Source organism: Leucopleurus acutus (genome assembly GCF_964270905.1).
Source record: "Leucopleurus acutus genome assembly, chromosome: 1".
In the NCBI taxonomy this organism is placed as follows: Eukaryota; Metazoa; Chordata; class Mammalia; order Artiodactyla; family Delphinidae; genus Leucopleurus; species Leucopleurus acutus.
The window spans coordinates 161,907,745-161,933,870 of record NC_139142.1 but is presented as its reverse complement, the minus strand read 5'-3'; the positions used below and the strand labels follow the sequence as shown (position 1 = coordinate 161,933,870).

Below are 26,126 nucleotides of genomic sequence, written 5' to 3'. Positions count from 1 at the left end.
TTTTATGTGGCAGGCAGCAACCTGTCAACAAACAGACCTTAATGCCACCACTAAATGTCGAGCTTATTTCAACATTACCTCTGGAGCAGACTGCAAAGGTACAGTTGAGATAGGTAGCCCCTAAGATTCTGAGGTGGGGTGGTATTTAAACTAAAAATGTATTTTTGCACCTTAGGTGCATAGTAGAGTAATAATCAGGCCCTATCAAACAGTTCCTTTTTGCTGTCTGATTCTTTCAGTTTATTTATTTATTTTAAATTTTATTAAAAATAATTATTTTGGCCACACCACACGGCATGTGGGATCTTAGTTCCCCAACCAGGGATTGAACCCATGTCCCCTGCACTGGAAGCACAGAGTCTTAACCACTGGACCTTCAGGGAAGTCCCTTGATTCTTTCAGTTTAAACTGAAAAACATTAAGTTTTCTTCCTTGTTTTGCTAAGCGGGTAGAACTAAGATAATTTGTGACATTTTCAGTTTGACCAAGTGATTTCCATAAATCAAAGAACCACTGGCAGAGGACATGATGACTATACTTCCTCCCCCAGACTGATTCTCCAAACAGAAAAGACTCTTGTGATGACACACTGGACTCAGTGAAATAATCTGCTTCCAAAAGAAATAGACACCTGAGGTGACTTAACATTAAAAATTACGAATTAAACCAAAAAGCCTCCATCCTACTTATTATAAACACTGTTAGCATAAAACTAGTAGTCGACCTATTTTACTGATTTTCTACTTTTAAAACGTCTTACATAAAATATTGTTATATTGTGTGCTATCAAATACATAAAATACTTAGTACAGATATTTGAACTATAATTTTAACATTTGCGTTTGAAGTCAATAAAAGAGAAAATGAACTTGTTTTGATGGATCCAAAAATGAGAAATCAGGTGCATATTATACTTGGAATTCACATAACTACCTCAGCATCTAATTTATGTCTGTATTTAGTTTTGCATACATAACATAGAGAATATCTTCATTTTCATAGATAAGCTGGTACAAATATTAGCAGTTAAAAAAAATGGCTTGCCTTGCAATTATATTACGTTCTTCAATTAATTCGAGATGGAAGGAAAAATCCAAACAAGTAGGTAGACTGACAGCTACAGTTAATATGCTGATGTTAAAATTTGGTTACACTTTTGAGCATGTATATTTTTAAGTACGTTTTAAATCCAAAAATCTGGAACTTCCAAAACACCAGTTCCACAAAAAACATTCTGAAAACCACTGTCCTATCTACCAAACTATTTAATTACTACACAGATGTGTGGCTGAGAAGTTTAGTCTACAAGTTTCAAAACTTTTTTTTAAAAAATTAATTAATTTTATTTTTTGCTGCATTGGGTCTTCGTTGCTGCATGCAGGCTTTCCTCTAGTTGCGGCAAGCAGGGGCTACTCTTCGTTGCAGTGTGTGGGCTTCTCATTGTGATGCCTTCTCTTGTTGCGGAGCACGGGGCTCTAGGCGCGCGGGCTCACTAGTTGTGGCGCATGGGCTTAGTTGCTCCGCGGCATGTGGGATCTTCCTGGACCAGGGCTTGAACCCGTGTCCCCTGAAATGGCAGGCGGATTCTTAACCACTGCACCACCAGGGAAGCCCTCAAACCTCTTTTTTTCTTTTTTCTTTTTTTTGCGGTACGCGGGCCTCTCACTGTTGTGGCCTCTCCCATTGTGGAGCACAGGCTCCGGACGCGCAGGCTCAGCGGCCATGGCTCACGGGGCCAGCCGCTCCGCAGCATGTGGGATCTTCCTGGACTGGGGCACGAACCCGTGTCCCCTGCATCGGCAGGCGGACTCTCAACCACTGCGCCACCAGGGAAGTCCCCTCAAACCTCTTAAGTCTGTTTTTTCCTCATCAGTACCAGACCCCACACAAGTGATTCTCCATGGGTTGCTCTGGTATCCTTGGGCCATAGAAGTTTCCAAAAGGTACCCCAGGTGTCCTCTCCAGGGGGAGTTCTGCCACAAGCTATACTGACAGCATAAAGCGGTTCAACAGTCTGAGGTGCCCTAGCTGTATTTCATCATGAAGTGAGTCCAATAAAAGAGAATTTCTATTTATGTTTCACAGGGAAAGGTATGAAAAAAACAAAACTGGGTTTAGGATGCCTGGTTAAAAGAGGTGTGTTCTCCTACATCATAGTGGGTATTTTTGCTACCTGACAAATCAATCATATGTCAGTTGCAGGTTCAGTAGTCACTGTAGTCTAACACAGACTAACGATACAGTCAAGGAGAGTATAATTCAACTCTTTTAACCTGGAAACAATGTATACTCAAAAATCAATGACAATGATAAGATGTTTCATACACTGACATACATTAGACTTTTTCCAGCCTGCATTTAAATTGAAAAGTTACCTGGAGCTAGTCATGGAAAGAGTCATCCACTCACTATAACCACAAACCTATGGTCCTCTATAGCACAAAGAAAAGGATTCTTTGGGTCCTCAAACAAGATTTTCTCTCTCTTTTGTCCCTAAACCTTCTGATAATATTTCACTTCACAACTCAGAACTGAGAGCTGGTGGAATCAACGATACTGCTTCTTATTCATGCTGGTGCTATACAGAGCAATTTCCGTAGGTCTTCTGTCAGGCTGACTGCTTTCCAGAGATCATTTTGCTCTTTGTCATTAGGTTCTTCATACAACATCAACATATTTTCCTCTTTCATCAGAGACCAGCTGACAACCAGAAAAACCTCTGAAACTACCAATGATCTGATGTTTACATTTTTTTTTACTCAGAGGAACAATATTTAAGTACAGTCTTAAAAAATTCAAACACAAAAGTATAAAATAAAAACTTAGTCCCCTTCAATCTCTCCTCTCCTAACCTCTTTTACAAATTGTTAACAGTTTGGTGTATATCCTTTTAGATATTCTTAAACATCTACATAAACAATTACTGTTTACTTATCTGCTTTCTATAAATTGGGATCATACATACAGTTCTATTTATTGCCTCTCAAGTTATCAAAATGTCTTGGAAATCTGTCTGTACTTGCAGAGCTATCCCAGTGGCTGGCAAACCGTGGCCTGGGGGCCGAAGTCAGCCCACATCTGTTTTGTAAATACAGACTTATTGGAACATAGTCACATTTATGTCTTGTCTATGGCTGCTTTTGTGCTGCAAGAGCTGGGTAGGGTAGTCACCACAGACACCTAATAGTCTGCAGAGCCTAATGTACTTACTATCAGTTCCTTCACAGAAAAAGCTTGCCGACCTTTGAGCTATTCTATTTTTACTATTGGCCTAATATTCCACCTGATGAATAAATTATATTTTACTGTTGGACATTTAGTTCCTTTAAAATTTTCCACAATATGAATAATGCTGCAATGAGTAAGTACCAAGGATTATACCTTGAGAACTCTTCTTTCTTTATTTATTTTTTGGCTGCACTGGGTCTTTGCTGCGTGCGGGGCTTTCTCTAGTTGCGGCGAACGGGCTACTCTTCATTGTGGTGCGCGGGCTTCTCACTGCGGTGGCTTCTCTTGTTGCAGAGCATGGGCCCTAGTCACGTGGGCTTCAGTAGTTGTTGCTCACGGGCTCTAGAGCACAGGCTCAGTAGTTGTGGCACACAGGCTCAGTTGCTCTGCGGCATGTGGGATCTTCCCGGACCAGGGCTTGAACCTGTGTCCCCTGCATTGGCAGGCAGATTCTTAACCACTGCACCACCAGGGAAGTCCCGAGAACTCTTCTTATAAGCAACTGTGTAATAAGCAACTTGAGAAAGGTGCCTCTAATTACATATTCCAACCACTAAGAAGAAAGGATCATCATGTGATGTGATAGAGGTGCTAAATACGGCTACAATGGCAATCAGATTACAATATATAAATGCATCAAATTAATGCTCTGCATTCTTTAAGTTTACACAATGTTACATGTCAAATATATTCCGTTTTAAGAAAAAGAGCACGAGAAAGGTGCCTGGCACATTTGGCTGCTCAATGAATATTTGTTGATGAACTGCTTTTGAATGAACCACAGTGCCTTGCAGAGTTCAGGTAACTGAAGATAAGAAACTCAAATGCATACTTACTGGTAGTTAAATGTAAAAAATAAATCCAGTCTGAAGTCATCAAGATCTTCTAGAATATTCACCCAGCTCTCCCCCTACTGAAGCAGAGGACAGAGTGGAAGCCATTTTCTCTTATATATATATATATATAATAAATATAAATCAGAACAATCCACTGAGGACACAGAACACTGAAGTATGTGAAAATCTCCATGAAGATTCTTCAAGAACTACTTTCATTCTTGAAGTTTTATTCAGTTATTTTTCAAACCCACCCCTTGGTTGTGTAGTACTCTGAGCAGTAGAGAGCATCCCCCTCAACTGGGGAGAGGATGTGTGGTCTCAGGGCACATAGTGGGAGCTGGGACTGAGACCCCTAAATAAAGCCAACAGCTTTAAACTAAAGACTGTAACAGCCATGCTGAAGGGCCTGGAGAAAGTCCACCTACTGGCCCTGCAGAAGCAGCAAGGAAACCTGCCCTCCCCAGGACCCTGAGTGAGAATTCTGTATCACATATGAATCCAGGGTCCAAATTTACACCATCCATATCTCCTGGAACCCTGAGTTAAGAAATCTTCTCTAGAGGTTTAATGGAATCCCAATCTAGGAATGATGAAACCCTGAGGGATCCAGCTGAAACAAATGCAGAACTGCTGCATCACAGGGTCACTGTGACAAAACAGGGAATCTAGAGGTTCCCACGGGAGGGAAAAATGACTTATAAAGCTGAAGCTGAACTTACAAAACAAAAAAACAAAAAAACCCAGATACCATGTAAGGAAGCAAACGGCTATGAAGAAGCATTAGCAAATGCACAGGCAAGAGAAGATGTTGAGAGTTATTAAAAGTCCCTAATGGAAAGAACAGAATCTATACTGCTCGGGGATTTTCTTTTCTGCATGCTCAGTTATGCATTAGTTTTCTAAAAAATATATTTTATTGAAAATACATATTTAAAAATTACGTTTTATAGCAGAAAGCAGGTGTTCAGTGTGCTGTACTGATGAAGTTCCTTGAATATTAATTTCATGCTGCCAGTCAAGAAATACGACCTTCCCCTATTCTTCTCTGAGACCAGTACTCCCAAAATGGAGATCAGGCACTTGGCAGGAGGGATGCACAAAATGATTCTTTGAAATAGAGGAGGAAATTTTTACAGCTCTCACTTATATTGACTTAAAAGAGAAATGGAGTTAATATATAGACTGATAAATGGGTGGCTCACTCAGCCTTAATGTTAGGCAGCTTCCTGTTATGTTTGATCCTAGAGGATTCTGGAAGGAAGAAGAGGCCCTCGGAAGGTAGGTCAGGGATGTGTAACAGCTTCCTCATTCGTTTACTTTCAGCATCTTGTGATGAATGGAAATTTACAGGTGCTCAATAAAGTAAACTTATAAATTATATTTAGTTTCAACTAAAATAAAATGAAAAAGAGACAAATTCCTGCAAAGAAACTGTGCATCTAGGACAATATTAAGAAGACTAATAACTAACCAGCAAACAAGAAAATGGCAAACCTGACTTCTCATTCCTAGAATGAGCTCCTTGTAATTATAGTATAGGACATGTACGTAATTTTTTACACACACATTACACACACACACATACCCCGTGTGAGTAGACTAAGTATGTTTTAATGATAGATAAACATACTAAAAAGTGCTTGGTGACTACTGCCCTAGACAACCAAGTTATTCTAGTATTGAGAAGCTGTCTGTGTCCAGTGGCTAAGAAACTAAACTGGTGACTGGTGTCCTAAGAATGAGTCCTATTAGAACCTGGGCTCCAGAGTAACATGCTGGGGGGATATTGAACAGTGACAGTCTCGAGGTCACATAAAATGTATTACTATGCTGGAGTCGTTATCATCGTCCCAGTAAGTCACACATGAAGGAGGACATAAATGTGTGTGATATCTGCACACGAGGATGAAAAAAGAGATGAGAGCCCCCCGGAAGTTTTCTTTAAAAAAAAAAAAATAGGACAGTAAAACAAATATGGCTGTAGACAATACTGGGGTATAATATATCCATAAGAGGCATTTTACAAGCACGTGAGTGTTAACGCCAGTCGTTTAAAAAGTCACAACAGCTGCAGCGTGGATAAGATAGGCCGTGTGCCAGTTGTCACTCCACTCTTTCTCTAAATATCAAGGAAGCAAGTGAGTGGAAATTATTATTGCAGTAACTTAGACTCTGCTCAAATAAAGTTTTAAACATTTCAAATTTCAGTAAGTTAACTATTTTTAGTAACAGATCACTTGGGATACTTCACATAAGTGACTGAAATCAAGACAATGTCATGACATCATGGTCTGAGAAGTGCTTCTTGGAGTCTGAGTTAGTCACTATTTGGTCTGAATTGGTTACAGGTATGACAAGATCCGAATCACCTCAGCCTCTGGAAGAGTGGACCTTTACACTGGCCACTTCTGACCACAAGCAGCCTCCTTGATTTTCCTTGGTGTGCACTATGAATATTATTACTTTCTATCTGTGTGCAACCACAAAATTCTGAGATGTAGTGCCTCAGAGCAAGGATCTGCAAATTAACAGCCTGCGGGCCAAATCTGGCCTGTAACCTATTTTTGTATGGCCCATGAACTACAAAGGGTTTTTACATTTTTAAATGGTTGAAAAAATAGAAAAGACTAATATTCCATGACACATGAAAATTACATGAAATTCAAATTTCACTGCCCATAAATGAAGTTTTACTGGAACACAGCCATGCTCATTGGCTTATGTATTATCTATGGCTGCTTTTGCACTACAGCAGCGGAGTTCAGTAGTGTGGCAGAGACTGTATTGCCCATGAAGTCTAAGAAGTCTGCTATCTAGACAGAAAAAGTTAGCCATCCTCTGTCTCAGAGCATATCGTCAAAACCAGGAACCATGTTCAGTTAACAGACTTGGCTTTAAGGTGGTAGTAAGCAGGTCAGCAAGAGGTCAATACGGAACGTCTCTGCACGCGAAGGTACTCTCCCTCTCCCTTGGCAGTTTCCATGACTCGACGCTGGTCAATGGCTGAAGCATACACCAAAGTACTAGAGTAAAATATGAGCATATACGACCTGACAAGGGACTGCTGGGTAGCTTGAGGGTTTGAGGTTATGAGACTGTTTTCATGCTGACATGGACTTCTGGAATAAGGTAGTGGCTTAGGGACAAAAGGACAGGATATTTAAAATTGGGCTGTCTGAAAAAATTATAGGCTGTATGTTATATATCTAGAATTAATTTCTTCAATGCTATTTAAAGAGAGATAGAAAAAGGGCTACTTCTCCACATAAACGAGGAACAGATTAGGGGTGGGAAGGACAGGAAACTAGAAATGAGTTTTTCTGAGCCAAGAGTGTTCCGTCACACAGGAAGAAGCACGTCTCTTACTTGCACAAGTATAGGCGTCTTTGTTGGTGAAAGGCTTCGTGCACTGGCTACAGCTGATGGGACCCACAATAGGGATGGAACTGAAAGTGTGCCCGTTCAGAGTCTTCTTGTCCTTCTCCTTCTCTTTGGCATCTTTCTCCTTCTCCTTAATTTTATCTTTCTCCTTTTCCTTTTCCTGCCAAAGAAAACAATCGACAGTTAACTGAAGGCCTTCAGTTAACACTAGAAGGCCTTCCCTTCTGGAAGGGTACCCAGCTGGCATGTGGTCAACAGTGGCTGGTGAATGTTTTGGATGAAAATTCGGAACACTGTCCTGGACAAAATTTTTTTTTATTTACCTGTGGGCATTTGAGCTACGTTAGAAAAACCTTAAGAGGACTGGGAAGGCTAAACAGTTCTGTCAGTGGCTTATTCACTGGTTATTTACGCCAACAGACACATTCATTGCCCAATGACCAGCACCAGAGAGAAAGAGGCTTCTGGTGCTGGAGGAGGAGTCTGCAGTGGCCGTGAATCCTCCTCAGTGAGCCACAGCTCGGCCCATGGGGGAAGCTGGCAATGAGCTCAGGGCCAGCTGCAGGCAGGAAGCAGAAGAAAGGATGGTGACAGTTCTGGGACCAGCCTGAAGGAGAGGAAAGATGATTGGGCAGCATCAAAAATGACTCGAGGGTCCCCTCTGACTGCCTCCCAGCCATCACATATCCCCACGTGAGGGCATATCTCTGATGTTTCCTCCCTTACTCTAGCCAGAAATATTAACTATCCCCCCACATATACATTTTCTATTCTTACTAATTAGAATTTCAAGGTTCACAGATATTAACTTTGGCCCAATTTTCAAATTGGGGGAGGAGGGATTTAAACCCTAAAAATTTAAAGAAATACTAATGAGTGCTAGATCCTTAATAAAATACCCAAAGCAGCCAGGGACATTTCAGGTACACACTACTGTCAAGAGACGAGGGCTGTGGGGTCTAACTATATGCTCTCCACAAGAGGTCCTTCACAAACACGGTTAGGCACACGCTCGGCTGGTTAACCAATACCAAATGAATAATTCTCTTTCAAACTAACTGGACCATGAACTACAATTCACAGAGGCAGGTAGAATGCATTTATTAGTTGTCATCACCACTAGCCCTGGGGTACCCATTTTCCAGGGCATATAATACTACTATTGTAATCTAAAAAAATTCCTGGAAAATAGGTACCCCAGAGTCAGTGATCCTGACAACTACCAAATGCCTTACATTTTAAATCAATGCCTTCTACATACATTATTTCATCTGATTCAATAATTCTGAGGTGAGTAGGGTGGGCATTATGCTTCCCATGTTCTAACTGAAAAGAGCAAGATAATAAATAGCAGCTAAAAGTTTGAACAGTTACTGTGTGCCAAGCACTGTAGTATACAATTGACATGAATTTTCTCATACATTGGGTACAACCCAATGAACTAAGTACCAGCTATGATCTCCATTTCACATTTGAGGAGACTGAGGCTTACAGATGTCTCATACTGTACTGGAGGCCGCACACCAGTAACTGCCCAAGCTGGAATTAAGTTCCAGATCTGCCAACTCTAAAGCTCAGCTCTCATTCACTACGCTCTACTGCAAAGGGCTGGAGAGGTCTGTTGACTCACAGAAGGTCACACAGCAAATGATCTGCAGTTAAAATCAGAACCCAGGTCTTCTGACTTCCTATTCAGAACCCATCTGCTATACTGAAATGGTGAATATTTGCTAAGTCTATGATTCATGTAAAATCCTTTGTTAACAGAATGAATATCATAAAACTCTAAGAGCCAAATTGCTACACTTTAGAACCATAAAAAATAATGGAGAGGAAGGGAGAAAAACAAACTACTTCACTTTACAAAACAGGAAACTGCTCTGAGTGAAAATTCGTAACTGCTAAAGTATGCAAAACTAATGAAAATAATAAAAATTGAGTTTTTCTAATAATTTCTTTCTTCTAACTAAATTTTGCTAAAGGCTTCTTCATACATTAAATGTTAAACTGAAAAGCACCTGACATTTTGCTCAAGAAAGCTTAAAAAAAAGCATGCTGTAAGAGTTAAGAAAATCTTCTATGGGGACTTCCCTGGTGGCGCAGTGGTTAAGAATCCACCTGCCAATACAGAGGACGTGGGTTTGAGCCTTGGTCCGGGAAGATCCCACATGCCATGGAGCAACAAAGCCCATGCGCCACAACTACTGAGCCTGCGCTCTAGAGCCCATGAGCCACAACTACTGAGCCCACGTGCTGTAACTACTGAAGCCCACGCACCTAGAGCCCGTGCTCCGCAACAAGAGAAGCCACTGCAATGAGAAGCCCGCGCACCGCAATGAATAGTCCCCATTTGCCGCAACTAGAGAAAGCCCGCGTGCAGCAACAAAGACCCAACGCAGCCAAAAAATAAATAAATTTAAAGAAAAAAAATCTCATTTCTACCTTTAAAAAAAAAAAGAAAAACAGAAAATCTTCTATGGCAACTCTCTCAAGCCTTGCAATGCTCTTCGAATCTGAATAGATAATAAATTATTTCCTCATCCTTTGCAACAATCCAAACTAGCTCCTCCAGGGATAAAAACAACACAAAACAATAAACTCCACTGTCTCTTTCTGTATTTATTAGGTTAGTGCTTTAAAGAAGTCAGGCGCTTACCTCCCCATGTTTTAGTCCTATGAATCTCACTGTTATAAGGGGTGCTTCATGAAACCGACCCCATTTTACCGACATGATTCGATCCCCATGCCAGGAAATGTGTTCTCACGGAAGGAGGGGCTCATGCCGGCGGGGCACAGCCCAGCAGCTTCGAGCTGCCATCAGAGCAACCATTAGAGAAACGGTAAGAGGAAGCCACGGACTGGTTGAGAAAGGGAAGGAGGGAGGGCTGCGGCTGTTTGTTTCCTTAAGACAAGCTTAACTATTTGCACGCTGCCAGTACAGCCAACCACCCTAGTTACAAAGAACACCGGACACCAACGAGAACAAATTCCCCCTAACACAGTGTGTGTGGACAGTACTTAAGTTGCAAGATGGGAACTCTGGCAAGATTGAGGCCGATTTTTTAACACCAAAAGTTAAAGAACACATCTATTTAATTAGATGTGCTCATTTTATAAAAAGCAATACATTTACAAAGAAAACTTTTTTTAGTGAAGTCGTGCCTGTGGGTAAGGCGGTGATTGGTAGTTTCCTGAAGTCTGACTTTTCCTTAACACCTGCCAAAATGCTTTTTAAACCTGTGTGCTGGGGAAATAGAAACTAACAATATTTAAAGAGAAAACTGCAGGTAACAACTATACTAGGATACTATGAGGGAAAGTGATATTTTCGTTTTTCTAAACCTACCACTTGAGACAAGTAATTATAATAAAAAAAAATCAGAGAACTTTCTGGAAAACTGTGGAGCATGCTGTGATTAAGCAACTGTCACACTGCAGGTCTTTAATCAAAGAAGGAACGAGAGAGATAATGGTATCTAATGCTGATTTAAGCCTTTGCAAACACAACTCTACCCTAGTCGGCACCTTTGAAAGGCGGAGGGGTTTAGTTCTTTTTTAGACACACCACAGGAACTGGGAGTTGAAGCTGAATGTCTTGTTACAAGTCATGGAGTACATTAACAGCTGTGCAGGAGTCTGATCCTTACATCCGAAAATGCCTGCTTCAAGTCAGATTAAGAATTTGTCTCAAACATCCCTAACTGTCTCCCTGTTGTTTGCAAAGAGGAAAGCTTAGAAAAAAGAAAATCAGTGTGACAGGATGGTTTAAAGAGGGTCACCCCACTCCCTCTGTGAATGCGGACATTATGCATATTAGTGTTTAAATACTCTGCAGCAAGTAAACTTACTTAGCAGGAAACAGTACTACCTCTTAAAGATACTAAAAGACAAAAGCAGAAACTGCCAGTCTTCCTGTTCTACTTCCTGTTTAGGTTCTCCCTCTTTCAAAAAAAGATTCAAATATTTACCTAACAACTCATGCCAGTTAATGAGAATTCTTAAAAGGACATATAAAGGATGAGTACTCAATTTCCCCCAAATTTCTCATATACTGGCTACAGGTATGAGAATATATGTATAATATATATAGTGTATACTATGTTATACATAGTATATTATATATACTATAGAGTGCTTATACTAATTAACATAAAAACCAGTGCTAACATTTATAGTAGCATCTTCAATTTTTTAAGCATTATGGAGAACTAACATTATTCAACAGTTAAGGAAAAGAGTAGAGCTAGCATCATCACACCAAGGAATTATTCACTTATTTTTGTGTTATCCTTTAGAGAATAAAATACTTCTGAATGGTAAAGCTCTCCTGTGGGTACAATGGCAAATAAAGAGAAGGTATTTAATTTTAACATAAAATATATTACTTCACCATTTCCCCTATTTCTTACTATCTTTGGTACATTGACAAAAGCTGAGCTGTCCTATGGGGGGATAAAACAACCTTATTTAAAGTGAGCTAGTAACAATGATCAAAGGTGACTCTTAAGCTTCTTAATATATTTGGCTACTGGGGCACCTAAACCCCTGATAATGTGAAAAGAATTGCAATCCAGGGTTACAGATTTGTAACTTTTTGTGAATTTCCATCACTAGAGATAGCACAAGCCCCCAGAGATCAAACCTTGAAGCCAAGAGCCTGAAAGAGGAAGCAGCCTCATTGCAAAAGAGTGCTGTCACTTTGACAAAGGAGAAGATGGGAGGTGACAGGTCAACTGATGCCATCTTGCCACTGACGACAGGCTGCACTTGTACACAAATTGCCTTCTTTTCTCCTGCCCCTTCTCTTCATCCCCCTACTAGCAAACTCCAGTCCTTTGAGGTTATGAAAAAAGTTAAAGGAAAAAGATACTGTGCAGTAACAGTTCACTCTTGTTGAAGAGTGAACATGAAATGAAGAGTTCTACTTGCTAGAAGTCAGATCACAAGATATGATCTAGTCTGTTACCTGAAGCATACTTCTCTGCGCTTCAGTCTGTAAAATAAGGAGGCTGGTGCGAGACTTTTTTAAAGGTCAGGTCCCAGTTTCTAAATTCAGTCTTACATCATTTCATTCTTGTCTGTTTGTATTACCTCGTCAATGCGATCAGTGGTGTATTCACTGCTCTGCCCTTAAGTCAGTGGTACTAGGGGGTGGATGGAAAGGGGGATCTCCACTTTATACTGGTCTTCCAATTAAAAAGTTTGTTTGAAGAAAAGAGTCCACATTTTAAAAACAAGATAAAAAACAACAGAAACATCTGAAATCATCCAAACAGATCATAAAAATTTTCAAGGTAAAGACTATGTGGCTTTGGTTCTTCTGGGTGCTTGTTAGTACCTAGCAGAATGCTGATTACAGAAGCCACTCAATAATATTTGGCCAAATTATACTGAACTTTCAAGGAGATTTTCTTTTGTTGATGCCAACCAGTGTCCAAGCAAGCAGTGATAAGTAAGATAGATATGGTTCTATTTTAAGCCTTGCTGCCATATGTAGGATAATGATAAGCATTCTGCCCTCTTTAACCTTAATTTTTTTGAATTATAAAACAAGGCTGGGTTTCCCTGGTGGCGCAGTGGTTGAGAGTCCGCCTGCCGATGCAGGGGACGCGGGTTCGTGCCCCGGTCCGGGAAGATCCCCCATGCCGCGGAGCGGCTGGGCCCATGAGCCATGGCCGCTGAGCCTGCACGTCCGGAGCCTGTGCTCCGCAACGGTAGAGGCCACAACAGTGAGAGGCCCGCGTACCACAAAAAAAAAAAAAAAAAAAAAACCCAAAAAAAAACAAGGCTAAGCATAAAGTTAACGCTTAAATATGTGACTATTCTAGAAACGATTTGCAAGACTCTTTTTTCCCCTAGAAAATTATGAATTTATTATTCCAAAATTAAGTATCATTTCTACATTTTACACTATTTATTTGTAAAATAATAGTTCACGATTTGCTAGACTCTTTGCATCTTTTCCAGTTTGCCCATTTTCTGTCCATTCTTCATTTGGGCAGGAGAAATGAAGGGAAAACACAATTCTGGTGGCAGGTTTTGTGGAAAAATTTATCTGAGTGATGACCAAATCTAGTATCTGCTAAAAGAAAGAGATCTTATTTACAAAACTCAGTAAAGTACATTGGCTCTATTTCTACCAGCCCACTTACCTAAGAAGCTTGTCTGCGTTTGCGCTGGTGGCGGGGGTGTGGGTGGCGTGGTGCGTGCACTTTTACAAGGATACCCTTGGCGTCCAGTGCTTGTTCATTCCCATACTTCTAAGTACGTACGTACCTATGTATATGTGTCTAACACACACACACATATATAGTGATTCCTGTGCAAGAATTCCGTAACTGATTTCCCTTTTTTTTTTTTCTTCTTACTTTGCTGGAGTTTGGGTGGGTGAATAGAGTGTAGGGGAGTGCGAGGCAGAAAGTTTTTCCCCACTAATTTGAAATGGAATCTTTTGGTTTAGCACCAGGAATTGGTATAAGTCAATGCCTTTTATTACCCCTTTCTTTCTAAAAATACATGAAAAAAATATTAGAAGAATAGTTATCTCTACGTGGAATTATTACAGGTAATTTTTATTTCCTTATTTTTCCCAGATAAGGTACCTTACTCCTAGAAAAGGGAGATAATATCTACCATACACGGTTGCAGAAAGGATTAAATGAGATTCTATATGGAAAGTTCTTAGCCTATAGTAAAAACTCAATTGGTGGTATCACCTCTTATTGTTATTTTCCTTGCTGTTAGTCTTCTTCAAATATTAGGCTATTTGAGCCAGCATCTCTGAACTTATTTCCACCTGTCCCCATCATTTAATTAGTTTCCTGGTGTGTGCAGGTTGTGCCTGGAGCCTACTGAGGGCCTGCTGAGGTGGCCACACAGAAGCGCCCACGAGAGTACTTACCCTGCTCTTCTTACTGCTGGACATTTTATTCTTGATGTAGCTGAACGTACGACTGACTTTTGTTCCACTCTTCCCTTCAAAGTCTTTCTTGGAGGGGCTTTGTGGCAGGAAATTAAAGTTCTCTTCTGTTATACTAAAGAGAAAAAATAAGAGTTTTTAAAAAGATTACAGAAGTTGAGTTTTAAAAATTACAACGCTCTACATATAATTCTTTGTAACCATCGTCATGTATTAATTTTAGCTACAAGTCACAGCCAACTTATATACTCACATGAAAATGGGAAAAGGAATAAGAGGTGGACAGAGGCTGCTGAATGGTTTTATATAATAATATCTATCTGAGAACAGAGCACGCCAGAATGCCCATGTTCTAATGTCAAAGCTTGGCTAAGTTTTCTTATATCACTTATTAGTGTTTTACTAATGGGCTTTTGTGATCTGATGATAGAGTCTAAAGATCAATTATTCATTAATTATTTTATCTGAAATTTTAAAATCTAAGCACCCATTTATAAACTTCTTTGCATTAAATACGTGTTTGAAAAGAAACCCGTATATGTGATGCAAACCAAGGAATTTTTATGACTGAATGGATATCCAAGTTCCCTAACAGCAGAGATCACACCTCTTTTTCAGTCCTCTGGCACACTGGACAATCAATACATGAATTCAGCTATGCACAATTTTAGGCAGGCAAAACGGTAGGCAAAACTGACACCTAGTGTAGAAAGATCCATTCTAGGAGTTTCACAGAGATCCAGATGCACTGACCTACTTGTTTAGGACACCTGTATTCTAAGTTCATCCATGATGGGCATGTCTGGACCCTAGGAAATTCACAAAGGTTGATTTCCTCAAAGAATGCTGGGCCCTTGTACACATAATAATTTGTATACATATACAATTATGTACAGTTGTATACATAATCTATTATATAGAAATATTCAAACTACTTTTCCTAGGTGTTCTCGAACAGTTATATTAGAAGTTTTCCACAGAAAGTAGTGTTTGCCTCAAGGGCCTCTGTGAGAGGGCAGACAGGCAGAACCACAAGGGTCCTAGTCAGTAGCTAAAGTCTATTTATATATAAAATATTGTTTACAATATAAGGCAGTCTGTTACTAAGATAAAGGGGAAATGGTGTGAAAATCACCACTCTAGAAAGAACGAAGAATAGGTAAACTATGACAGAAGTGCAAAGAAGAGCACTCATATTGAGAGAGTTCTGGATCACTGAGTCACAGCTGACGCCTTTGTGAAAAGGAAGGCGACTTAAAAAACACTGTGGGGTAACAGTCAGAACCCCATTTATGCTTAAATTAGAATATTTAATCTCAAAAGCTTGAAAAGAGGAATACAAAAATAAACAATGAGTCAAAATAGCAATCTTTTGCCTGCTGTCAAGTAAAGAACCAATTCACTTATTTGGACAGAGGTGTGTACCATATCAATGTATACAAAAGAAAATAGCTTTAAAGCTTAAAATGGCTAAGAAGGCAGCAATACTGCATTAACACAAACACACACACACAAATTATGAAACAAAATGTTCTTAAGACTTAGGAATTATAAATTCCCATAAGCAAAGAGTGCAAAGTTCATAAAGGTAAATATAAGTGTATCCTTATGTGAATAAATGCAAACAATAATCTTTATTATTCAGATGGTGTAAAGAATAAAGGTGGAAAACTATTCAAGACATTAATTAAAAAGGATATAGCTTTCATTAAAAAAACATTTCTGACCATTATTCCAAATTTATCAGTCAAGGAAGTAAGATTCCAATGAGCTCAATTAACTTAGTTTGCCTAAATGCCGTAAGACATTTCAGATTTCCTTTATTTCATCTTGGGAAAAGGAGTAACAAAATAAATATATAGTACCTCTCAGTCAGATTAGCATTGGTGCTGTGGAAGGGCCGTGAATCTAGAAAACAAGAACGGTAGAATAAAAGTTAGAACAAAAGGATTTTACCTGGATAACAGATAAAATGTTTAACGTTTTTACGACTGACACAGATAAAGCAAAAATAGCCTTTGAAAGCCAGTGTGGGATGCCTTCTCCTCATGAGGGTTTGGAAGAGGGAAAATTAAAAATGAAACCCTCAAATCAGAACTGGAAAATTGGCAGCAGTGGGGAGTGAATTTCCCATGTGGAAAAAAATTTTAATCCAAGATTCAAGTAACCAAACAAACCCCAAATCAACTAAAAAAAAAAAAAAAAAAAAGCTCAAATGCACGTTTAATTCCTGTTCTCGTGAGGGTACAGAGTCCATAGGCCATCTTTCTGAGATGATGTCAGGGGAGAAATATACAAAAGGAAATTAAATGTCATCCTGTATGCTGTTAATTTTGCTGTCATGTATTTCTATGCTAAAAATCTAGCTAATATAGGTCTGATATTTTCTTAAGCATTCCTAGAAATGGATTAGTGAACAGGAAAGAGCATCAGAGCTAGCCTATAAGGTCTAGGCCCTGCCACTAATTTGGGGTGAGATCTCTGGATTTCATTTCTTCATCTATGAAATAAAGAAGATAAAACAGATGCTAAGGTTCTTTCCAGGTTGATACTGATCAAATGAGTAGGCCAGATACATTTTTCCTCCTTCCACAACTATCAGACCGTAAACTAAAATGGGTCATTAAATCTAAGGCTAAGTCAGCTAGGACAATAAGTAGAACAAATACAGAAGGAACAATACCATTATTTTACCTACGACATGTTAATCAAGGTTGAGCTACTTTAGGACTTAGATGAGAGAAAGGCCGCAATCACACAATGATTAATGGTTTCCAAGGTTTTAGGAGATCAGGTATAGAAACACTTTCGGTGTATGATTCCAGGTAGACAAAGGTTGCTCTGTATAACTACTGTTATAATGTGGACAAAACACACCCTTTCTCCTTGAGGTTACTGTGAGTAAAACTTTAATTTGATAGAGATCTGAAAATGTTCCACTACCAGATTACCAGCATTTGGAACTCTTAAAAACTCCAAATTGTTCCAGATTCTGAATAGAAATGCAAAGTTGAAGTTATTACTAACATACAGCCAACAGGTGGCAATAATGCATGAGAAACTTAAAAATGAATTCTAAGTCTTCAAAAGATTGCCTTCTATAGTTTTTCCTTTTACGTATTTGGGGTTCTTCTTCTATTTCAGTTATAATGCATGGTAACAGTAGCCAGAAGAAAGAGAAAGATGAAGAGTAAGATCCGGGATCTATCTTCCAGCCCTGCATGATCTAGGTGTGAAACCATCAGCATTTTAACATCAGAATGCCTTAATTTACTTAAACAAAAATCAAGAGTATGGTTTAGATTTGGGGGCTTTAAAAATTTTTCCACTCAAGGAGCCCTGAATGATATAAACAGCATTAAATTCTCTCAGGCTGCCAGGATTCTGTTGTACACTTTATCAATTACCTAGTAAGTTACCACCCTAGTGATATGAACAAAGTAAAAATAAAACCCATAAAGAAAAACACCAACCAGCAGAGAGCATGGCCAAGAATAAGCTCCCAGAAGGTCTCTGTCAAATAAACTAAAAACAAATACGTGATTTGAATACTGGGAGAATCTATGACTCCTATAAGGATTTCCAACTTTTTGGCTGCTGAAGGTATTTTAATTCATTTACTATGACCTCTGAGATGTGGTTCTGAAAACAGTGATTAATCCACCAATGTTTCTAAAATCAATGCCCCTGAAATTCCTAAAGTGTCATCAACTTTTCAGGGCATCTAAGAATATGATATAACCAATGTTACTTCCATGATATGATTGTAGAAATCTGTCACTGAAGTTAGCCTATGAAGTACTGTTGCAGTAAATAGCATATTTCAACTAGACCGTTTTTTTAAAAGGCATGAAATAACCTGCAGACCTAATATAACAACATTCCAGGACTGGAACTACTGGATGGACACAGTCAATATTTTTTAAAGTATGTTCCTTGGAACACTCGTCTCATGAGATGTTACACATCATCATGAACATACTGTAGTTACCTAGGTTAGTAAGTCTGGGAAACACCGCATACTGAATGCTGCCTTGGAAATTCACAATATACACATTAGCCCTTGAAACCTGCTTAGAACAGTTTCCTAAATTTATATGGCCAAGAACCAGCCCTTTCTTTTTCTTCCTTTTCCCCCTTCCCCATAATTCTCACTGTATTTTTGAGTTTAAGGAACACATTCTGAGGAATGCTGGATATTTGATTCAAAGGTTTCTTCAAGCTTCTATACTTTTATGATTACATCAGGTTGGACTAACTGAGTAACCACTGCTGATTTACTGAATAACCAGTCATAATTTTACTAGTGGCAGAAGAAATACTACTGGGACCTTAGTTTTTTTTTTTTTTGCCGTGCTGACCTATTTCCCAGCATATTACAAATACTTTGAGATGAAACAGCTTTGAGAATTTCTGAACACTCAAAGTTGCAGACGGATTTTCACAACTTCCCTCCTGTGACAACTGGTATAGACTGAATATCTTGTGTGCCTAAACCAAATGCCTTTTAATTGTGAGAAAATATTGAACATATAAGACCTTCATTTGTGCATAAGTCACTTTCCTTTAAGAACAATGCAAAATTGTCACCCTGAGCTTGATATTGCTTAAATATTAATATTTAAATATTAAATAATTATTTAAATATTGCTAAAACTTAGGATCAGCAAGTGGTAGGGAATTAGGATGCTTAATCATATGGATATTGTAATTGCCTGAGACTCATATGAGTTATATGAAATGAAAATAATTTATTATTTAACTTTATATTAGAAGTAGTTTTTCCATTAAAAATAGCAATCCTGGAATCATCTAGAAATCCTGCACAATTGAGAACAGTGATTTTCATGGGGGTGGGGGGACTCATTTCCTCTCCAAACTTACTAAAACTGATACCTTATAAAGTTTTTAAACTAGGTTATTATCAAGTAACAATATAATAATCTGAAACCTACAGTGTAGTAAGAGGATTGAAAAATAAAAGTTCAAAAGGAGAAAAGGTAGGGAAACAAATCTCTAACTTCCACCCAATAATCCATGTGGTTTAATCTCAAAGAAAAGGTATTCTTAAATAAATGGTCTGGGGGAGTTCCCTGGTGGCCCAGTGGTTAGGATTCCAGGCTTTCACTGCCATGGCCCGGGTTCAATCCCTGGTTGGGGAACTGAGATCCCACAAGCCGTGCAGCAAGGCCAAGAAAACTCCAAAAACAAACAAAAAACTGACAAAGATTAAAAAAAAAAAAAAAAGAAATGGTCTGAAAGGTGAGAAGAAAAAAGTTTAACATTAGTTTTTAAGTATCACAAGTGGACATCTAGGTATCTGTCCCATGAGACAAAAAAAGCAAAATAATGAAAATGAAATTTACATGATCAAATGGAAAGTTTTGTGAAATTACTACTCAGCATTACAAAAGGTACAAGGTGGGATGGGAAGCCCTTATGCCTTTGAAGGTATCTCTGTTCTGAGAGGGTGTCTCAGGCCCTGGAATCAGGTCACTAGATCTGTCAGCACTGGTAGTGTAGAGACGACAAAAACTTTGTTGTTTTATCCAAATTAATTTTCAAAGCAAAGCATGAAGACGAATGATTTAGAAATGATGACATGCAAGGGGAGAAAAGTCCCCAAATTTCTTAGTACCAAGCCTACAGCATTTTCAGCACTGGTCAGACACTGGAGAACAGCCATTGGACCCCAAAGTTGCTTACTTACTATGCAACTCTTCCTCCTCACAACTGGAGTAAGAAGAGCCAAGAGAAAAGAGAGTTTTAGACTTAAGGAGGAGCGGAGAGATGCTGACGGAGAAGGAGATCCGCCTTGTTGGCTGCATCTGCTGCTGGGCTGAGGAGTGGGTGGACAGAAGATGTTAGAGCACGCAGATCATACCAGAACAGAGTGAAAGGCACCTCAGACCCACAGTGCCGAGAATAATGTCACTGGCCTGGATGATTCCAGGAGAGGCGTCTAGGTGGACAACGTAATGTACTCACATTTTCATCTTTATTTCTGAATATGGCAGAATCCTAAAGCAGCTTAAGAAAACTCATCCAACAAATACGTACTTGTTAGATTATGAAAACATGAAGTATATTATTTTTCACAGTCATCATTTACAGCTGGAGTTTTTTTTCCTTCAAAGTAAGGAAACGCCTGGAGTGTCCCTCAGGATCCCGTACTTGGCTCTCTTCCCCCTCACCCCAAACCCCCTCATTCACTGTCTCCCCTTCGAGTACAATCTGCATGTGATATAGTGGTGATTCCACAACTTTCTATTTTCAAGCCAGGTCTCTCCTTTGAATTCAAACCTCATTCATCTCACTGCCCACCTGTGGGTGGATATCCCAGAGCTCAAACTGAACAAGTGCATATATCAACTTACCCCCTTCCTCCTGACCTGTTCCTCCTCCTTTATTCCTTCCTTTGGTGAGTGGTACCTAACATCTAACTAATTATCCAGAACACAAACCTGGGTACCATCCTTGAATCCTCTTATCACATCACTCAGTCCTTCTGATTTTGCCTTCTAGAATTCTCTGAACATCAACTTTTCCCCTATTGCCAGTGCTCTACGGCCTGGTTCAGGCCACCATCTACTCTCACCAGAATCCTGCAATAGCCTTCTACTGATCTACCAGCCTCTCCTCCCAACACTTTCTTCAGTGTGGTCTCTCTGAAGTGTTTGAATCAATTAATTAATCAATTTAATCAACTTAAATCGCTCCATTGCCCTCAGACAAGAAGCCCAAATTCCTCAGTCTAGCTTTCCACATACTAGTTCACCCAGCGAATTCCTAGACTCCTCTTGGTCTCGACTCTGGTATCACTTCTCCCCAGTAAGCCTTCTCTGGTGTCTCCAGTCGGAGGCTCCTAAACACCCAACGTTTCTTTCAGTTGCTGCATTTATCATCTTCTGTTACACTCAACTGTTCTCATGTCCATCAGCTTAAGTGTGGTGAGAAAAGGAACCGTGTCTGGAAGTTCATCCCTCTCCTTCCACTGTCCAGCCTGGTGCCTAGCAAAGAGTAGGTACTCAAATATTTATTGAATAAATAAACAAATTAATAAATGAATTTCCTTTTGTCAGGCTTTCTAGAAGCTCAATAACCTAAATAAAATGAAGGAAAAAGCCCTGCATCTACCCAACACAAAAGCCACTCCACACCCCAGATAAATGCTAAGTGATGACAGACTGCAGGGTGCAGCCACTGCTTGTAACAGAGATCACCTGGCACAAATTCATGTACACTGGATTTTTAGGCAGCGACGGTCGAGTACAAAAGTAAGATACCATTTTAATGTGTGTTCTAAAGTATTTCCTAATGTAAAGTAAATTTAGGAGATGAAAATGAGCTCTCTTATTACCCCAAATCTAAGAGTATCCCCTTCTTTTGTCACACGATCATGGATCATAAAGAGAAACCTACTTGTATGAATAAGGAGTATCTTCAACATATATGGAAAGAATATGTTCTGTTAACACAGGGATTCAATTTTATAACATACTCAACTTTAATGACTACATATATATTCCAGCCTTGCAATATAATCAAAAAGACCAATATAAAAAGTCTATTTGCCTGACTTAATTTTTGTTCTGACAAATTTGTCAAATGTTATCTTCTCCAAACAGAACTACCCTAAGAAAATAAATGTATTCCAATAAAGTCTCATCCCACTGTCCAGTTAGAGAGAGAAACTAAGCACAGAAAGTAAAGATAAAATATCCTCATTAGCATCGATGCCTAACTTTCTATACGCCCACCCTGATCTTTGGTCACATGGATCATTTAGCTTTGAAGATCTGGTGCATTTTATATATGTAAATACCACACTTCAAGTTCTTAAGACCCACTTAGCTTTCGTAGTCTAATGCAAGCTATACAATTAAAAGCTAGTGTTGCCATCAAAACATGCATAAGGAACTTGGTCAATTCACACACCATGAGTGAAGGTCTGAGAATGATTCCAAGCACAAGTGCCATTTGTGAACACCGTTCTTTGTGATAACAAACCCTGAAAAATGAAGGGCAAAATGAAATCTCATTAAGAAGCCCAGGAGGTTAAATTGTCTAATGGGTATCATTCTCTTTTTAATATTACCACCACTAATATGCTTAGCAGGGATACAACCAAATAGTTTACTGTTTCTAAGCATCTTCTGGGTGCAAGCAGTGAAAAGTTAAAAAATATAGTCTTGTTAAGGGATTGTCTGTAATAACTGAATTATTCCATATCTGCAAAAATAAAGTTTGTTTTTAAGCTCTACTGAGAAACCATCTGAGTCTCCTGGCAAGCTGTAAGTCTCCACTCAACCCTATGTTGGGAACACATTTCCTGGAGCGGTTCCTCTGAGGGCAGTCCTCCCCGGCATTTTCCCACACGACACACACAGCATCAGTGCTATCCTGATTCCCTAAAAAGATGAGCCGGCAAGATGCCTCTGTCATGTTGCCCCCACCAAGACAGCAAATCGAAGACATGGGCTAGGACAGCTTTCCTGCCCATTACGGTTCCTAAATCAGCTGTCGCCCATCTACTTTCCACCCCAGAGAATGACACAGAAATATTTTAGTTGTCGCCTTTATGTGGTATTGTCCTCTACATCAATGAATTTTTGAAACAGATTCCAGTTTGGGAATAATGCTGAGTTTGTCTGTTTTTCTAATCTGGCCAGTGACTCAATGATGGGATATTCCAGACAACAGCTCGGTGGACACACGTTTTCAGAAATGCTCAAATGGTAACAGCTATGAAAGGTTGTGGGAGAAGCAGCTAATTTCCTTCAAGGTAGAAGCTAGAACACAAGTAATAGCTGGGAAGTAGTGAGATAAGGCTGAGTTTAGGAAGTATTTTGTCCCTAGACAAGCACACTCATAAGACACAGCCACTTAAAGAAAATGAGGGACCACGTTCTAGTTTCTTCATCATTGCTTAGACTCTGGTCAGAGAAAAACGGACCCTGGCACTGGCCTGTACAGTGTGCACTCATTCCATAAAGATAACAAATGCTTATCATAAGCCAGGAAACACGCTAATGTGAATTTTAAATAAATTCAACTTAAGTCCTATCATATTATTAGCACTGTTTAATAGTTCAAGGACCCAAGGTCACAAAGCCACTAAGTGTGCTTACAATAAAGCATTAGTTAAAATATCTTAAGTGTACCACACACTTTAGGCTTTAAAACCACTGGGTAGGTTCTAATTATGATAGTTTCAGCAAGGACGACCATGGCCAAAGATGACTCATGCAGAGTATTTAAGGGATCTGGAATGAAGATTTGTGTCTGCGGCAAGTCGAGAACTACCCAGTTACCCTGAGACTTAAAGGCACAGCATGCAAGATACAAGTTTTAGCCTTCTGTTTAACAGCCAGAATTTTTACATCTGCAAAAAATTTATGTTTCTAGAGCAGAATAAAAAAATACAGTTGGGAAAATTAATTGTATATGGGGAGGACTAAGGAGAAATACTGTCATTAGAGTTGATGAGCCCTCCAATTATAGTATATGCTAACTTAGGGAAGTAAGTGGGGCTGGCTAATCATTCCAATCTGCATGAAATGTACATGACAAATCAGAATGAGGGTACTCTACTTTGATGAAAGGGTTGGACTCTTGCTCCAAGCTCTACTCATGACAGCAGTCAGCTACTGATCTCAGTACCCCTCAGTGAGCTGAGCCACAAGTCCCCAGCAACGAGATGTGCCAGAGTTCCTGGCGCTAGAGGACAGTGTTTCCTGGGGGTGACCCGCATCATTTAGAGTGCTGGTTAGCAACTGAAAGCACAGTCAAAAACCATCTTGTTTTTTGGAGGAAAAATAATGAAGTGTTTCATATATGAGGCAAGAGAGTGTGTCACAGAACAATGGAAAAAGCTCTCTCTCCGGGCCACATTCTGTTGGTACTGGGCAGCTGTTGCTGCAGGAGCAGGCCCTTCACCAGGCCACGGGAGGAGGGGGTGCAGAGCTGAAACGCCTCACGGACTGTCTTTGGTTATCAAGTTCTAGTTTTCTGGGTTCAAAGCCACTATAAACTATTTTGTTATAATAATTTTCGTTCTATACCAGCAAAACCACTAACCCAAAGCCAAATCAAAACCAAACCAAACCAAACCAAACCAAGATCCAAATAAAAACAGGAACTGCTATTTCAGTCAAGTTCTGTGAGGTTGTACCTGTTATCTTGGGGAATAAGTCATTATTAGGCACCTTTAGTCCAACAGGCCAGACTGGTATTTGAAGTACTAATCATATGAAAATGAGGACGAAGTTAACAGAATTATCCATTATGCCTTAACTCCACCATGGAAATTAAGAAAATGAGGCCTCTAGTAAGTCAAAAATGGAGAGAGAACATCCCATTAATGCAGGGCAGCTACTCCTGTCCTCAACTCTTTTAAGATGAGTTATATATCAGGGGACGCTGAAGAAACACCAGAAATACCAGGAGGGGTTATACCCTTTGCTTCAGCCTCCAGAATACATGATCCTTCAGCAAAGAATGTAATGTACCATACTCTCTTTGATGAGAATTTAAATCTTTATTTCAAGATCCCACACTGCAACTACTCATGAAAAAGAAATCTATTTTTAAAATAAAACAAAAAAAGTGGGGTTTCCCAAAGAAACCTTTCTGTGGCAAACATCTGGATCCAATTCAAATGTTTTCGAGCATCTTTAATTTGCAAACGCTCTGTGCCTGTGAATGCCTGACGTCTCTACTAACTTTCATAGTCATGGATCCTGAATCTGCATACAGCTCCAGTAATCATTTTTGGCTGTAATCCTTTTGGCATTTACTTAACTGACTAAAAATGTATCTCAGTCTCTCTCTGTCCTTCAAGAGCTTGACATTTTTAAAGAGCTCAGGAAACTAGTACTGGATAAAATGTGGATAATTGTACTGTGGTAATATAAGAAAATATCTTTGAGACACAAGAGCATTATATGTGTAACTTACTTTCGAATGTTTCAGAAAAATCCTTAAGGACAGAGATAAAGACAGGGAGCAAGATGGATAAAACAAGTGTTAAGATAACATTTGGAGGCTCCAGGTGAAGAATATGTGATTAAGTCTTTGTACTGTTTTTGCAACTATTTTAAAAAATAGTTATTTTTAACTAGAAAATAGTTATAAATAGTTAAAATATTTTTATTTATAAATAAAAAACAGTTATTTTTAACTGGAAATTATCTCAAAATAGAAAGTTTTTAAAAATGTTTGTCAGGTTTAGGCCTAAGAATACAATGAATTTAATGTGTAAAGGAGATTTTTATGTAGTAAAAGGAGGAAGATCCCCAAACTGAACTCTGTGTCACCTTTTTTGTAAATGATGAGCCATTCATTCAGAGGAACAGGCAGGTAAATGCTGTAAGGTAACGGCATAGGGTCTTAAAGTGGGAAAAAAAAAAAAAAAAGAGAGAGAGAGAGAGAGGAAAAATGTTTAAAATATAATATATTTAATTTAAAAAAGTAGTATACTCACTGTCCAACCCAGGATGGCTGATGGTCATTAATGAGATGGATTTTGTCAATGGAGAAGAAATGGCTGATGTACAGTAATTAAATCCCTGTTGTTTAGATCTGTGACATGTCTGTGAAGGAAAAAAAGTAAACAGGTTCTGAGTACCTGCTCTCATATTTCTAGATAAGCACCAAATTTTACATTCTGACTCAGCCTAGGGAAATAAGGCAGTACACAAGAGGAATAAGAGCACAGGCTTTGTAGTCAGAAGTCTCCCCCGCCACAAAACAGCTGC

The 26,126-nt window shown here is 39.2% G+C and overlaps 1 protein-coding gene across 7 annotated transcripts in view; it reads right to left on the bottom strand.

Moving 5' to 3' along the window:
* Nucleotides 1-26,126, bottom strand: part of AKAP13 (A-kinase anchoring protein 13) — a 343,180-nt gene that overhangs the window by 42,957 nt on the left and 274,097 nt on the right. For all 7 annotated transcript variants that reach the window (XM_082835493.1, XM_082835495.1, XM_082835496.1 and 4 more), the window contains 4 exons: nucleotides 25,853-25,961; nucleotides 16,233-16,275; nucleotides 14,350-14,482; nucleotides 7,434-7,608 (listed from right to left, as the gene is read on the bottom strand). In XM_082835493.1, the coding sequence (XP_082691619.1) occupies nucleotides 7,434-7,608; nucleotides 14,350-14,482; nucleotides 16,233-16,275; nucleotides 25,853-25,961 (460 nt within the window). The remainder of the gene's footprint in view (nucleotides 1-7,433; nucleotides 7,609-14,349; nucleotides 14,483-16,232; nucleotides 16,276-25,852; nucleotides 25,962-26,126) is intronic.